Source organism: Mustela nigripes, chromosome 6, assembly GCF_022355385.1.
Source record: "Mustela nigripes isolate SB6536 chromosome 6, MUSNIG.SB6536, whole genome shotgun sequence".
NCBI classification, from domain to species: domain Eukaryota; kingdom Metazoa; phylum Chordata; class Mammalia; order Carnivora; family Mustelidae; genus Mustela; species Mustela nigripes.
The window spans coordinates 100,325,827-100,340,302 of record NC_081562.1 but is presented as its reverse complement, the minus strand read 5'-3'; the positions used below and the strand labels follow the sequence as shown (position 1 = coordinate 100,340,302).

General features: G+C 48.6%; 3 protein-coding genes and 1 non-coding gene across 5 annotated transcripts in view; 1 reads left to right on the top strand and 3 right to left on the bottom strand.

The window, feature by feature from the left end:
- Positions 1 to 5,053, bottom strand: PHB2 (prohibitin 2). 2 transcript variants are annotated; one of them, XM_059403661.1, is made up of 8 exons: positions 4,806 to 5,053; positions 4,557 to 4,641; positions 4,198 to 4,277; positions 2,783 to 2,907; positions 2,168 to 2,297; positions 1,956 to 2,059; positions 1,459 to 1,536; positions 1 to 1,068 (listed from the first exon to the last, which is right to left on the bottom strand). In XM_059403661.1, the coding sequence occupies exons 1-8, from the start codon at positions 4,930 to 4,932 to the stop codon at positions 988 to 990; spliced, it is 810 nt and encodes a 269-aa protein (XP_059259644.1). In that variant the 5' UTR covers positions 4,933 to 5,053; the 3' UTR covers positions 1 to 987. The 2 variants fall into 2 exon arrangements, with proteins under 2 accessions (XP_059259644.1, XP_059259643.1); XM_059403660.1 differs by having other exon boundaries at positions 2,723 to 2,907; positions 4,806 to 5,052.
- On the bottom strand, positions 1,622 to 1,885 carry LOC132021051 (small nucleolar RNA U89). Its single transcript, XR_009405229.1, has one exon. It is a non-coding gene; the product is annotated as a small nucleolar RNA U89 (small nucleolar RNA).
- A 147-nt stretch (positions 5,054 to 5,200) lies between the features above and the next one.
- Positions 5,201 to 12,435, top strand: EMG1 (EMG1 N1-specific pseudouridine methyltransferase). The gene is made up of 6 exons (XM_059403662.1): positions 5,201 to 5,498; positions 10,805 to 10,906; positions 11,014 to 11,155; positions 11,537 to 11,595; positions 11,675 to 11,824; positions 12,164 to 12,435. The coding sequence occupies exons 1-6, from the start codon at positions 5,331 to 5,333 to the stop codon at positions 12,275 to 12,277; spliced, it is 735 nt and encodes a 244-aa protein (XP_059259645.1). The 5' UTR covers positions 5,201 to 5,330; the 3' UTR covers positions 12,278 to 12,435.
- Positions 12,436 to 12,641: 206 nt separating this feature from the next.
- The window catches only part of LPCAT3 (lysophosphatidylcholine acyltransferase 3), a 39,099-nt gene continuing 37,264 nt past the window's right edge, over positions 12,642 to 14,476 (bottom strand). Inside the window, exons 10-13 of the mRNA XM_059403659.1 lie at positions 13,753 to 13,900; positions 13,516 to 13,674; positions 13,277 to 13,405; positions 12,642 to 13,028 (exon numbers count right to left, since the gene is read on the bottom strand). Coding sequence (XP_059259642.1) covers positions 13,289 to 13,405; positions 13,516 to 13,674; positions 13,753 to 13,900 — 424 coding nt within the window. The 3' untranslated portion in view covers positions 12,642 to 13,028; positions 13,277 to 13,288. The remainder of the gene's footprint in view (positions 13,029 to 13,276; positions 13,406 to 13,515; positions 13,675 to 13,752; positions 13,901 to 14,476) is intronic.

The window sequence follows — 14,476 nt, the reverse complement described above, 5'->3', positions numbered from 1 at the left end:
TTTAAGTAATAAAAATTTATTGAGAATTCCTGGGATGATGGTTATCACCTCCCGACCTGGAGGGAGGAACCAACACTGTAGGCAATCACTCCGAAATCACACCGTCCCAACACCTCCAGCCAACACAGGGAGGAGCAGTATCACTGCTCCAAAAACTGGTCAGGCTTTGTTCATCCAAGAAGGGTTGGGAGGACAGATGCAGGAGGGACCATCACGTGATACTGGGGGTGGGATGGGGGATGTGCTGGACCCCAAGCTGGCTCCTAGAAAACCAGGGGAGGAACCAGATCCACTTCTTCTCCGGGAGTGGAGTTCCTGGTTACCAAGCTCATTTCTTACCCTTGATGAGGCTGTCACTGTGGAAATGGGACAGACAGACAACACGATTAGAGAACATAAATGTGAGAGGCTGAGCACCTCTGGCCACTCCCTCCTCCCTGAGGGGGCGTGTGTGATGCAGTGGGGAAAGAGGAGCTACAAGACCCCAGAGAAACAAGGAGGTGTCAACACCTTACCTGCCCCTGTGGATACCAGGTCACCAGACGATGGGGAAACAAAAGAGAAAAGAAACGCACCGGTGATTTGACAGTTTCAGACCCCACCTGCTCTAAATCTCCTTTGCTCCCAAGAGAAAAAGACAAATGCGTGGAAGCCAGGAAACTCACTCTGAGAAGAGGCTGGTTCCCTTGGCCATCACCACTTCCCACCTCTCCTCTCTAGCATCCTTCCACGCCCTTAAGCAGCAATTTTAGGGCTTCTGAATAGAGTATGGGGTATCGTCTTTCACTACTTATCAGGACCAAACGTCACAGCTCGAATGCTTTTGACAAGAATAATCCTATTTGATCCCATAAAACCCAATCTTAGGAGAGTCAAGCTAGGGACTGTCAACCACCCACATTTGTAACTTTGGCTCAGAGGGGGTCTTTCAAGCAACCAGACTCTGGTCCCATGCTCTGTGACACCCCACTGTATCAGTCCCATGTCTTACCGGGTGAAACTTTCATCCTGGAGGTTCAGGACGAGGTTGTCCGCAGTGAGATAGATACGGTTCTGTGATGTGGCAATCTGTAGGTCCGGAAATAAAAAACTAGATGCTAAATAAAATACTAGATGGCTAGTATTCACACCTGGACCCCAACCTTGCAATTGAAGAACCACTGATCGAATACACGTGGGTTAGGAACACGGCTACAGCAACGAGCGACAGCCTGGTTTCTGCTCGCAAAGATCCAGAGCAGCGAGCCGACTATGATCTATCAGCACCATAACAGAGGCAGAAAAAGGCCAGGAAGCCCACAGGAATCATGGGTGATGGAGGAAGTGTGTTGGAGAAGCCAGTTTGAGTTGAAACACCAATGAGCAAGATTCTAATCCCCTCACTCCCAACGTGTTTTCACTTAAAACGATTCTGGACTCACAGCTGCCTTTCGGGGAACGCGGTGCTCCCAGACTCACCGTTTTGGAGATGTTCTGGGCTGCTCGGATCTTGCGCAGTTTGATATAGCCAGGGTTCTTACTCAGGGCTTCTCCCAGGTGAGCAGGTTGGGGTTAAGGGTTCACACAAAGTCCAGTCGCAGCCCCCTGGGGCCAGTCTTAATACTGCAGCCCTTCACCGGGCTGTCAGATCCAAGGTTGCGCTCAGATACCTCGTGCCTGGTCCCACCCGGTCCCCACCTGTAGGCCTCCCTGTAGGCAGCTGCCAGAAACTGGAGGCAGCAGCAGAAATGAAGGCAAGGCCGGCAGTGCTATTGATCTGCCTTACAGTGAGGAGCCAGGCCTCGGGCACCCCACTAAGATTTCAGATCCCATTCCAAACCTCCCACCCCCAGGGAGCCAAGACCAGACAGCACGGAGTCGCATTCGCCTTAGTGTCATCAGCCGGCCCAGGAGGGAGAAGGGGGAAGCATCACGCTCCAGGGACTGGGCAGAGACCTCTCTCTGCAGCAGGATATCATTCTGGCGGCCTCAGCCTCACCCTCCGCCTGCACGATCTTCTGCCGCTGCTCCTGTTTTGCTTTTTCTACCAAAAACTGGGCTCGCTGGGCCTCCTGCTGAGCTGTGTTGGGAGAAAGTGGGGGGTGGTGTCACAGATGTGAGGTCTCAGGGACCCCGTTCTGCCTCCTGCATTTGCAGAAGCCCTGGCTCAAGTCCTCCTGTAACTCACCCACTTGTTTGGCTTCCACAGCAGCTGTGTACTCTCGGCTGAAGCTCAGCTCCGTGATGGCCACGTCATCCAGGATAAGGCTGAAGTCCTTGGCCCTCTCTGTAAGCTCCCGCCGGATCAACAAGGATACCTGGGGGTCATGGAGGGGTGATATGAAGAGACTGGAGAACTGGAAAAGAGGGCGACTGCTGTGATCGTCTGATTATCACAGCTCCAGAAAATGGCAGAAAACAATCCTTTCTTGGTTCTTCAACTAGAACACCTGAGTTGGAAGGGATTTGGTCCAATCTTTCTAGTAGGTCACAGTGACTCATTTCCCACTCTCCCCAACCTATGTACCTCTAGACCTTGCTAGTGTGAGAAAACACCATGCTTCCTACTGCCTGAGCACCCATCCTGACTTGCCCTGTTTCCCACAGTGGCCATCACTGCAGCTCTGAGGTGAAAAGGGATCTAGGGTCGTGATCCTTTTCCAACAAGCTGCTCTTCCCAATATGCACTGCTTCAGGTCTAGGAGGGAAGGTGGGAAGCCACGTATATGGTGACAGCTCAGACCTGGGCCCGCTGGGTAATCAACTGTGACGCATTGAACTTGGCCACCACACTCTTCAGCACCTCGTTGACGATGGAAGGCAGCACTCGCTCCTCGTAGTCTAGCCCTAGGCGCTGATACATGCTGGGAAGCTCCATGGCATTCGGTCGAGACAGCACTCGCAAGGAGATGTTTACCATCTGCAAATCTGAGAGAGAGGTCAGCAGAAGCTGGCCAAGGCTCCAGGGTCCTCACCTGGCCTTTTAGCCAACCACCATTCTCCAAGCGTTTTCTCCTCCACATGCCGCTCTCTACACGGGGTGCAGCGCTGTGCAAGGTGACAGGCCAAATGTAGCCTCTTCCATTGTAAAGTGCTGTCGACTCACCAGCTCTCCAACCAGTAGAGCCGACCTCTCATTTTTGCTTCTGTCCTGTGTTCAACCTCTACTGTAGGCTCTCTTACACTGCATGGTAATCACCTGCCTTCTTTATGAGACTATATGGACTTGAAGATAAGGATTGTGTTTTATGAATTCTTTATCCCCAGGGCCGAGGATTCAGGGAATGTTAAGCCATGTGCACTAAAAACAGTACAGCACAGGTGAGCTACTTGAATTAGTGTGTACATGCCTGTGTGTGAGAAAAGGGACTGGGGAATCTCAAAGACACAGCTTCTACGGATAGTATAGAAGGGAACAGGTGCTCCAGTGAAAAGTGGGACCAAGTCTGCCCAGGACAGGGGGCAATAGTGGACAGAATCAATCAAGCAGTTAAAGAAGACAAGGCTTACACTAAGGCTTTGATCTAGCCAGTGAATAAGAAAGGACAAACCAAAAAAAAAAAAAAAAAAAAGAAAGGACAAACAGTGCTGTCACTGAACTTACATTAGCGGGGCGACAGTTGATAGGTATGGGTGAACACACAGTGTGTCAAGAAAGTACTGCTCTGGGGGTGCCTGGGTTGCTCAGTTGGTTAAGTGGCTGTCTTTAACTCAGGTCACCATCCCAGAGTCGTGGGACTGAGCCCTGCATTGGGTTCCCTGCTCCTCCCTCTCCCTTCTGCCTCCTCTCTGCCTACTTGTGCTGTCAAATAAATAAATAAAAACTTAAAAAAAAAAAGTATTGCTTTGGGGCGCCTGGGTGGCTCAGTGGGTTAAGCCGCTGCCTTCGGCTCAGGTCATGATCTCAGAGTCCTGGGATCGAGTCCCGCATCGGGCTTTCTGCTCAGCAGAGAGCCTGCTTCCCTCTCTCTCTCTCTGGCTGCCTCTCCGTCTACTTGTGATTTCTCTCTGTCAAATTAATAAATAAAATCTTTAAAAAAAAAAAAAAAGTATTGCTTTAACCAGAAGCAGGTACTTTTATTACAATTCTTTTTTACAGATTTGGAAACCAAGGCCCAAGAGATGTGACACTATCCTCTTGCCCCTGGATCTCCTGCCAGGCTCCCTTGCTTACTGTATGTAGACATCTGCTACGGACTACCAAATGACCAGACCTACCTTTGGAACCTGTAGGGGAGGAAATTTTTCGGGGTCTGGCCCGAATGTCATAGATGATGGGGTACTGGAACCAGGGGATCCTACAGGGGAGGGAACAGGAACAGGTATTAGGAGCCTGCAGTTCCATTAGTTTTGCCTGGTATTTCCTCCCCACGTGTTTCTTGGCCTGTTCCACCTCTTAATAATCACGGACAAGGAGAAATTCTTTTCCTCCTCTGGAGGAGAGGAGTTTGGGGGAGCTCCCAATGTCCAGGAGAAATAAAGGGCAGCGCGGAGTTCTTTGAAGTCCTACTGCAGCCACTGGTGGGTTGGCTTTCAAGGGTAAAGGGTCAGGGTCAGTCCGCTGGGCCCGCCATTACCTGAAGTGAAGGCCCTCGGCCAGTATGGTGTCCTGCTGCACGCCACCGATCCGATTAAAGAATATGGCTCTGTGTCCGCCTTCCACTGTGAGGAGAGGGGTTGGGATCAGGCTAAAACGCTGCTGAGAATATGTACTAGCCTCTGGTGGGGCGGGAAAAGGGAGTGGGTGTGCGCGGGGCCCCGGCGGGACCGTACAGGGAATCTGGGGGGGACGAGAAGAATCCGGAGAGCTGGTAGAGGTTGCTCACCGGTGAACACGGATTCGCGGACGCCGTAGGCCACAGCGCCGGCCCCCAGCAGCAGCTTCAGCGCCGTGCCCATACCCCGGGGCCCAGAGGGCAGCCGTCCCGCTAAGTCCTTCAAGTTCTGGGCCATGTCCGATCCTGAGGCCAGCGACACCACAGGTCAGAAGCCGGTGCCGGCCCACCTCGACCCCACTCCAGTTCAGAGATCACACCCTTCACACGAGGGTCCGGGGCGCAAGGTGCTCGCGGGAGAAAGGGCACCGGAAATGGGCTAGCGTCTAAACCCGCCCCATCGCCCACAGCGGACCCGAACTTCGCGCACAGGAATTACGTATTCGGAAGTTCCCGCCCCCTTCTGGAACTCTGCCCTTCCAGAGGAAGCGAAGAAGCTTCAGTAGCGCGAAGCTGCTAGCTGTTGCCATTTCCGAGTGCCCACTTTCAAAATGGCAGCAGGAAGAAAGTTTAAGATTAGGACCAGCCGGAGGTTTAATTTAAGGACCTTAGCGCAATTTCCGGTCCGGTGGCAAGATGGCTGCGCCCAATGGCAGATTCCAACCTCGTGAACGGCGCGGTGGGGAGCAGGAAGAGGGCTGGGATGCTGTGGCTCCCAAGCGGCCCCGACTCGGGGCGGGAAACAAGATCGGAGGACGAAGGCTTATTGTGGTGCTGGAAGGGGCCAGTCTGGAGACTGTCAAGGTAATTTGGGACAAGGAAGTGGAGAAGTAGATCGATAGGATTGGACCCCGAGGGTTGAGCGTCAAAGTGGATGGGGAGGCAGGGTGAAACATCGTCTTGGAGGAAGAGTGGCGTAGTTTACTGTCTCTTGGTTTAAGATCCTGGCTTGGCATCACTCTAATTCCATCCTTCTTGAATCCCACCGCAGCTGTCCCGTCTGGCTGCCTATTGATTTACTAGGATTCTGTGATAAAGTCATCTAAGGGGAGGGGAGAGGAGATTTGTCCATCGGGTCGTCCCATATCTTAAGACAAGCTATTAAACAAAGGAGAAAAGTAGTTGGTGCGGCTCAGTTCGCTCAACCCTTTTGCTTGTCAGGACTTTGTGTTTTATTTCGTTTACATGTGATTGTTGGCCACCCTCCTTTAGATTTACTATCCACTTGGAAACACTGGGTCATATTATCTTTTAAGTCTTTTTTTGTTTTTAACCGTCACGCGGCCGTTTCCTGAATAAATCAGCAATTCCATATCTTAAAAGTGCAGTGTTCTCAGTCTCTTGATTTCTCTTACCCTTTAGATCTAAACTTGTCCAGTGAGTAAGCCTAGAAAAAATAGCCCTGGTTTATAAGTCATACTTTGGTTTTAATCTTGTTATTTTTTATTTTTTATTTTTAAAGATTTTATTTATTTATTTGACAGAGAGATCACAAGTAGATGGAGAGGCAGGCAGAGAGAGAGAGAGAGAGAGAGAGAGAGAGAGAGAAGCAGGCTCCCTGCTGAGCAGAGAGCCCGATGCGGGACTTGATCCCAGGACCCTGAGACCATGACCTGAGCCGAAGGCAGCGGCTTTAACCCACTGAGCCACCCAGGTGCCCCAATCTTGTTATTTTTTTAAAAAGATTTTATTTATTTATTTGACAGAGATCACAAGCAGGCAGAGAGGCAGGCAGAGAGAGAGGGAGGGAAGCAAGCTCCCTGCTGAACAGAGAGCCCAATGAGGACCCCGGGATCACGACTGGAGCCAAAGGCAGAGGCTTTAACCCACTGAAGCCACCCAGGCAATCCTTAATCTTGTTTTTTTATACTTAAGCGTGTGATCTTGATTCAGAAAACGATTGTCCTCAGTTTATAAGGTGGGGGTTAATACTTTGAGAGTGCTTTGGATGTATTACTATTTTTAAATTTATTTTTATTGGCCTTTCCCATCTTTTTTTTTTTTTTTTTTTTAAAGATTTAATTTGACAGAGATCACAAGTAGGTGGAGAGGCAGGCAGAGAGAGGAGGAAGCAGGCTCCCTGCCGAGCAGAGAGCCTGATGTGGTGCTCAATCCCAGGAGCCTGAGACCATGACTTGAACCGAAGGCAGAGGCTTTAACCCACTGAGCCACCCAGGCGCCCCTGGAAGTATTATTTTGATAGTAATGTATGCTGTGATTCTTTTCCATCTTTACTTCAACCACTTTTACTATACTAAGCTTCCAGTCTAGAAAGCCTGCCCCCCCCCCCATTTTTCTTAGGTAATGATGTTTCTAATTATAGGATCTGATACTCATCCCTCACTTAATTGCTTGTTGTATTTCCAGCCCATTAATTCTGGGTGTCATGTAAACACAAGGGGCTCTTGTTTCTTCATATGTTCAGTGGGGATGATAGTATCTACCTTACTGGGTTGTTGAGGGGATGAAAGGAGATAGTATCAGTAAAGAGTTTAGAATAATGTCTGTCACTTGGAATTACTACTATTGTTATCGATTCTAGGTTCTTTATCAAGTTGGTAAGCATCTGACTCTGATTTTTGCTTAGGTCATGATCTCAGGGTCATAAAATGCATCTCGCTCCACACTGAGCATGGAGCCTGCTTAAGATTCTCTCTCTCCCTCTCCCTGTGTCCCAACCCCTCCCATGCCTCACTTATACAGTCAAAAAAAAAAAAAAAAAAAAAAGAAGTTGAAAAGGTCATAGCCAAATTAAAATTCTTACAGCATGCTTGAAGAATTTGGTCAAATTGTCATTAACGGTATTCCGGGGGTGACTGAATTCACAGCTAGCTGACATCTGTACTGTTCTCTTTTCCTTCCCTTGTGCTGCTACCTTGTTGTGCTAGCCTAGCTGGGCCTCTTCTCTCCCATTTTGTTCCTTATATTTGAGACTCACTGGCCTTTGTTAAACTCTGTGGAAGCACGAAGTTCTCTGATATCTTAAGGCCATTACACATAATGTTCTTTTTTTTTTTTTTTAAAGATTTTATTTATTTATTTGACAGAGAGAAATCACAAGTAGATGGAGAGGCAGGCAGAGAGAGAAAGGGAAGCAGGCTCCCTGCTGAGCAGAGAGCCCGATGTGGGATTCGATCCCAGGACCCTGAGATCATGACCTGAGCCGAAGGCAGCGGCTTAAACCACTGAGCCACCCAGGCGTCCCCACATAATGTTCTCTTAACGGAAGCCCCCTTTACTCAGTTCTTTGCTTCATTAATTCTTTTTTTTTTTTTTAAGATTTTATTTATTTATTTGACAGAGAGAAATCACAGGTAAGCAGAGAGGCAGGCAGAGAGAGGAGGAAGCAGGCTTCTCGCGGAGCAGAGAGCCCGATGCGGGGCTCGATCCCAGGACCCTGGGATCATGACCTGAGCCGAAAGCAGAGGCTTTAACCCACTGAGCCACCCAGGCGCCCCGCTTCATTAATTCTTAATGTTCATTCATTTAACAATTATTGAGTCTAATTTTGCTGTTCATTCTTCAATTACTAGTTTCAATATTATTTCTTCATAGAAGTGACTCCCTTCCTGGTATAAATCAGGCCTTCCTGTTTTATTTCTTCATTTTATATTTTTAAAAAGATTTAATTAATTAATTAATTAATTTGACACAGAGAGAGAGACACACACAGAGAGAGAGATCACAAGTAGGCAGAGAGGCAGAGTGAGAGGGAAGCAGGCTCCCTGCTGAGCAGATAGCCCGATGCAGGGCTTGATCCCAGGACCTTGAGATCATCACCTGAGCCAAAGGCAGAGGCTTTACCCACTGAGCCACCCAGGCACCTCCGGCCTTCCTGTTTTAATTCTTTAGTGAACCCAGTGGTTCACTTTTCTTTTATAATATTCATCAAAATTTGGTTGTCGTTTCATGTCTCTTCTACTAGAAGGATCCATGAGGGCAGGGAATAAGGTTTTAAAAATTCTTATATCACGGGGCACCTGAATGGCTTAGTGGGTTAAGCTCACTGCCTGCCTTCAGTTCAGGTCATGGTCTCAGGGTCCTGGGATCAAGCTCCATGTCGGGCTTTCTGCTCAGGAGGTAGCCTGCTTTCCCCTCTCCCTCTTCCTGCCTCTGCCTACTTAAGATCTCTGTCAAATAAATAAATAAAACCTTTTTAAAAAAAGCTTATATCTCCAGTACCTGTTATAGGAAATGAATATACATATGTTCATTCTCTGATTACTCTAGTTAGTGGTTTTCAGGCTTATTAACCACAAACCACAATTTAAAAAATTACATTGTGAGCGGGTACACACAGGCAACTGTAAGATACCAGAAGTTTCATAAACCATTGCCTACCATGGTTACTACATGTACCGTTTTCTCATTAAAAGAACAAAACCCGGGGCGCCTGGGTGGCTCAGTGGTTAAGCCGCTGCCTTCGGCTCAGGTCATGATCTCGGGGTCCTGGGATCAAGCCCCGCATCGGGCTCTCTGCTCAGCAGGGAGCCTGCTTCCTCCTCTCTCTCTGCCTGCCTCTCTGCCTACTTGTGATCTCTGTCTGTCAAATAAATAAATAAAATCTTTAAAAAAAAAAAAGAATAAAACCCCTAGTTATAACTACTGGGTAGAAACTGGGTTATTCTATTCAAGAGGTGCTTCTTCTTTGGTAACTAAGATTGTCCCATGGAGGTGGTTCTTGGTCCTTTGTTCTTTTCCTGTGTTTACTCTGACGTTTTTGTCATTTCAGTTAGTTAGTTACATATCTGAAGTTGTTCCCGGACATATACCAATGTTCTGTTGATGCACAGAAAATATAGCCTTTCAAATCTGGCATTTCTATTTAATGGTATGTTTTTAAGACTTTTTATCGACTGTTTTAACACTCCTTGACTCCAAATTGCAATTTGCAATTATTTCTTTTAGCTGCTATAGATCAGACCGGATCTTTAGTTTTGCACTTTTAGCTGCTGACTTTTCTAGTGTACACAAGAGTTCCCAGGATAACATCCCACCCTCACTCATGCCCCTGTTATTCCAGGATTATTTCTGGCTTTGTGCTTGATACTTGAGGAACATGTGGTTTCATGTGGAACATGTGGTTTTATATAAAACCACTGTTCTTCAATATACTTTTTTCGTTTTTGAAAGAGTGCACAGGTACCTGGTGAGACGGGAGGGGCAGAGGAAGAGGGAATCATGACTGGGGCCAAAATGAAGAGTTGGACGCTTGACTGAGCCACCCAGGTGCCCCTCAGTATACATCTTTATCCATTCATCTATTAAGGGACACTTGAGTTACTTCCTAATTTTGGCTATTGTAAATAGAACACTGAAATAAACATACAGGGCTGCATAGATCTTTTCAAATTACTATTTTCATTTTCTTTGGGTAACTACGGTAGTGGAACTACAGGATTGTATGATACTTGTATATTTAAATTTTTGAGGAATTCCATACTGTTTTTTCCACAATGGCTGCACCAATTTACATTCCCACCAATAGTGCACCAGGGCTCCCTTTTCTCCACATCCTTACCAACACTGAGTTCTCGCCTTTGATACTAGCCATTCTGGTATTGTGGTTTTGATTTGCCTTTCCCTGAAGAGTGATGTTGAGCATCTTTTCATGTGTCTATGGTCCATCTATAGGTCTTTGGAAAAATGCCCGTTCAGGTTCTCTGCTTATTTTTGAATCGGATTGCTTGTTTTTTGGTGCTGAGTTAGGCAAGCTCTTAATAGATTTTGGATATTCACCCCTTATCAGATTTGTCATTTGCAAATACCTCCTCCCATTCCCAAGGTTGCTTTGTTGGTTTCCTTTGTTGTGCAGAAGTTTAGAGCATGTCAAACCACAGGCTATGTCCTTCTTTCCTTTTCCCTCTAAGAACAGTTATGGTGGGAGGGGAGAAAGGGTCAGTGGCCACATAGTAACCCCTTGAAGGGCTTGATGGGTTCCATCTCGAGTTTCTGATTCAGGAGATCTGGAACAGACCTGAGAATTTGACTGTCTAACAAGTTCCTAGATGGTGATTATGAGGATGCTGATTTGGGGACCACACTTTGAGAACCACTAGTCTAGGTAAAAGAAGGTTATGTTACTTTCTGTCATGGTCCCTGTTCTTTAGGTAGGGAAGACATATGAGCTACTCAACTGTGACAAGCACAAGTCTGTGTTGTTGAAGAACGGACGGGACCCTGGGGAAGTGAGACCAGACATAGCTCACCAGGTAACTCCAGGGACAGAGCTGGCAACCCCCTGAACCTCTGGGCAGAAGATCCAGCAGCTGCTGCTTCTCTTCAGTCTGAACTAAGCCTCAGTTTCTGCCTCCCTCAGAGTTTACTGATGCTGATGGACAGTCCCCTGAACCGAGCTGGCTTGCTACAGGTTTATATCCACACACAGAAGAACGTGCTGATTGAAGTGAACCCCCAGACTCGAATTCCCAGAACCTTTGACCGCTTTTGTGGCCTTATGGGTGAGAGCTTTAGGACTTAATATTCGGAATGAACCCTGCGTTAGTGAAGAAGGGAGGAAGGGGACATGGGATAAATGAAATGTGAACTTTTTAAGAGTGGGGTGGGGAGTGGGGAACACGTCTGACACAGAACAGGGAGGGGCTCTTGATTACCTTCCCAGGTGTGCATGGGTTCCTGGCTGAGTGAAGAAGGGAGCTGGAACTCACTGTCATCCAGCTAGTCCTATGCTCAAAGCTGCTTGTTCAGAACATTTTTAGGACCGTGGTGTGGATGTGAAGGACACTGGGAGCCAACCTTAACTATGGGTTTTTCTGGTTAGATTTCTGGGTAGAGGAAATGGGGTCACCACCTAGCTCTGAACTCTCTTTCCCCTCTCCCAGTTCAGCTTTTACACAAACTCAGTGTTCGAGCAGCTGATGGGCCCCAGAAGCTCTTGAAGGTGAGGTATTGGTCCCCACTGGTTGGGGGTTCTGAGACTGTTTCTGGGGCTGATTCCCCCTCCCCCCTTCTTTCTTTAGGTAATTAAGAATCCAGTATCAGATCACTTTCCAGTTGGATGTATGAAGATTGGCACTTCATTCTCCATCCCAGTCGTCAGTGATGTACGAGAGTTGGTACCCAGCAGCGACCCTATTGTTTTTGTGGTGGGGGCCTTTGCCCATGGCCAGGTAAGATCCGGGCTCAACTCTTGGATTCCTCATAGAGCTAAGGCTTCGTATAGAATTCTAAGAACAGCTGGCATTTTTTGATGATCTTGGGAAATACAGGGTGAGAACAATGCTGGGAGACCAGTGGGGTCTCCTTGTCCTGTCTTAGGCTATATCTTTTGAGGGCCACTGGCATTATTTTTGACAGTGACAAGTCAGGACCTTCTTTATCCTTTGTACAAATTTGGTATTAAATAGTTCTGCGAAATACTAGCTCAGCTGTGTTTTTCCTGCCCCAAAGAAGGGCTTCCCCTATTAAGAGAGTGACAGCCAGCACACAGAAGTCTTTCTCTCTTTTAGGTCAATGTGGAGTATACAGAGAAGATGGTGTCCATCAGCAACTACCCCCTTTCTGCAGCCCTCACCTGTGCAAAACTCACCACAGCCTTTGAAGAAGTCTGGGGGGTCATCTGACAGTAGCGCCTTGTTCTGGGACAAAGACTGTGGCCATCCCTCCACCCTGCTTTCAGCTCACTGCTCAGAGGGGAACTTCTTGCACTGAGACAGTGGGGGCTTGGGGACGGGAGGCTGTACATTTGCTATTTGTTTACCCTATAAATACTGTTCTTGTAGACCTGGCTGTTCTTTGAGGGTTTCTGAAATGAGCAGCAGCTAATGGTGTGAACTGGCGACTCTCCTCAGCCTTCAGGAAAAGAGGTGAGGTTACAGTGTTTGTAGCCGGGTTCCAGGCAGGGCCAGGAGCCAGCCCTGCCTACTTCAGCTATGGGGGGCGGGCGCAGAGAACTGTCAGTAAGAAAGCAGTCAGCAGGGCTAGCAGTGAAAAACTGAACAAAGAGAAGTGATTTTATCTGGTACAGTTCCAAGGTAGAAAAAAGTGGAGCAGGTGGGCCTGGTACCCTCCCCTCCCCCCCATGGGGGGGGTTGGTGGTAACGGCACATATACAATCAGAGTAAATTGGCAGAAGAAAAACACAATAGATTCTGGCTAGAGGGGGAGAGATAAGGCAACGTGCATGGGGGAGCCTGGAGGGGAGACACGGGCCCTCTGCTCCTCCCACCAGAGCTTCCCCTCTGGCCCCAGGTGGAGGCGTGGCTGGCTGCAGTACCAGAGTCTTCCCACCCCCTGGCTTCTCTGTTCTGTGCTCTGAGGCGCAGGAGTGCTGTGGAAAGGGAACATCTCTGCACCAGCCCCGCTCTAGGCCACCTGCAAGAGAAGAGACTTGATGGGCAGGCTGGTCAGAGGCCCTCCTTCTAGTGCCTGGTCTACAGCCCTTCCAGCTTCTATCTGGCAAGCCCAAGTTCGAGGAGTCCATGCCCCACGCTGGGTTTCTGAGAAGCCAGGCTACCTTGGGATTTACTCCAGATGTCCCACACTCCCTGCCTGTTAGCCCCAATCTAGTGCTCTGTCCTGTCACTTGGTAGTTTAGCTTTGCCATTGCGGTATTTACTCACCGGGGAAACAGATTATCCCATTTTCTTTAACTTTTCTTTCCTTGGCACCATTGCTTTGTGAACATAAGGCAATATGAAGAGTAGGCTCGAGAAGAAGACGTGGCCGAGAAAATACACGGATTTGTACACCTGGAGGAGATAAAGGCCACTGAGGTAGACACAGGGCAGGGATTATCCTTTACTGCCTGAGCTCTCAGTGACATCTCCTCCCCCGTCCTTGCCAGTAGGCCCTCACTTACCTTCAACCATTTGTCCCATGTGAAGAGACAGAAGGCAGTCATTGAGTAACCCATGAAGAGCCAATGGATGGTCTGCTGCACCAAATAGTAGAAGGGTTGGAGGACAGTAATGGAAGACAGCCTGCTCAGGGCTGGGCTCTCCTGAATGAGGCTGGCAGCCTGGGGAGTGAGCGGAGAGGTCATCAGTGTCTGGCCCCTTCTCATAGTCCCCGTTCATACACCACCCTTCAGGCCTACCTGTCTCTCCACAATAACAATGAGGAATTCCATCTGGAAGCAGACCAGGTATCCTGAGTGTAGTCCATGCCAGAGGGCCAAGAAGAGCAATGAGAGTCCCTGGGATAGTTCTTTATTTCCAAGGAACTTGAGTCGTTTGAAGAAGTAACTAGAGAAAAGGGTGGGTGGGGATGAGCCTCAGACCAGTCTATGCACCGCTGCCATCTTGCCTCTGGCTTCCTAGCGCCCCGAGGTGTGCAGTGGTGGTGGCTGGCTCCTGCTTGGGGCCACCCCAGTAAGGGAGGCAGTGCCATCGGATTAGCTTTAGAGATGAAAGGAGAAGTTCCAGCTCAGTTTGGTGACAGAAAACAGGCCTCAAGCTTAGCCAGGTGAGCCGGGACAAGCCACTCTGTCAATAGCTGCCCAGGTACTTGCTGCACACTTATGCCTCGGGCACAGGGGTGCGCAGGACAGACCAGCTCCAGCGCGGCTCCCACTGGTGCACTGGGGACAAGTTAACAATGCCAACGAGGAACATAAAACCAGTGGGTAGCAGAAGTAGGATTAAAACTCGAGGCACTTCTTAGGGTGCTTGGGTGGCTCAGTCGATTGAACATCTGACTCCTGATTTTGGCTCAGATCATGATCTGAGGCCATGAGATTGAGCCCCGTGTTGGGCTCTGCTCTGGGCATGGAGCCTGTGTAAAATTCTCTCTCCTTCTCTTTCTGTCCCACCCCACCCCCC

Excerpts from the sequence above, each read along its gene's own strand:
- PHB2 (XM_059403660.1), bottom strand. The coding sequence starts at position 4,932 with ATGGCCCAGAACTTGAAGGACTTAGCGGGACGGCTGCCCTCTGGGCCC. Across the intron at positions 4,278-4,556 it reads GCCGAGGGCCTTCACTTCAG|GATCCCCTGGTTCCAGTACC; the intron begins GTAATGGCGGGC and ends CCTCCCCTGTAG. Across the intron at positions 1,537-1,955 it reads AGGCTGAGGCCGCCAGAATG|CTGGGAGAAGCCCTGAGTAA; the intron begins ATATCCTGCTGC and ends CAACCTGCTCAC.
- EMG1 (XM_059403662.1), top strand. The coding sequence starts at position 5,331 with ATGGCTGCGCCCAATGGCAGATTCCAACCTCGTGAACGGCGCGGTGGG. Across the intron at positions 5,499-10,804 it reads CCAGTCTGGAGACTGTCAAG|GTAGGGAAGACATATGAGCT; the intron begins GTAATTTGGGAC and ends CCTGTTCTTTAG. Across the intron at positions 11,825-12,163 it reads GGGCCTTTGCCCATGGCCAG|GTCAATGTGGAGTATACAGA; the intron begins GTAAGATCCGGG and ends TCTCTCTTTTAG.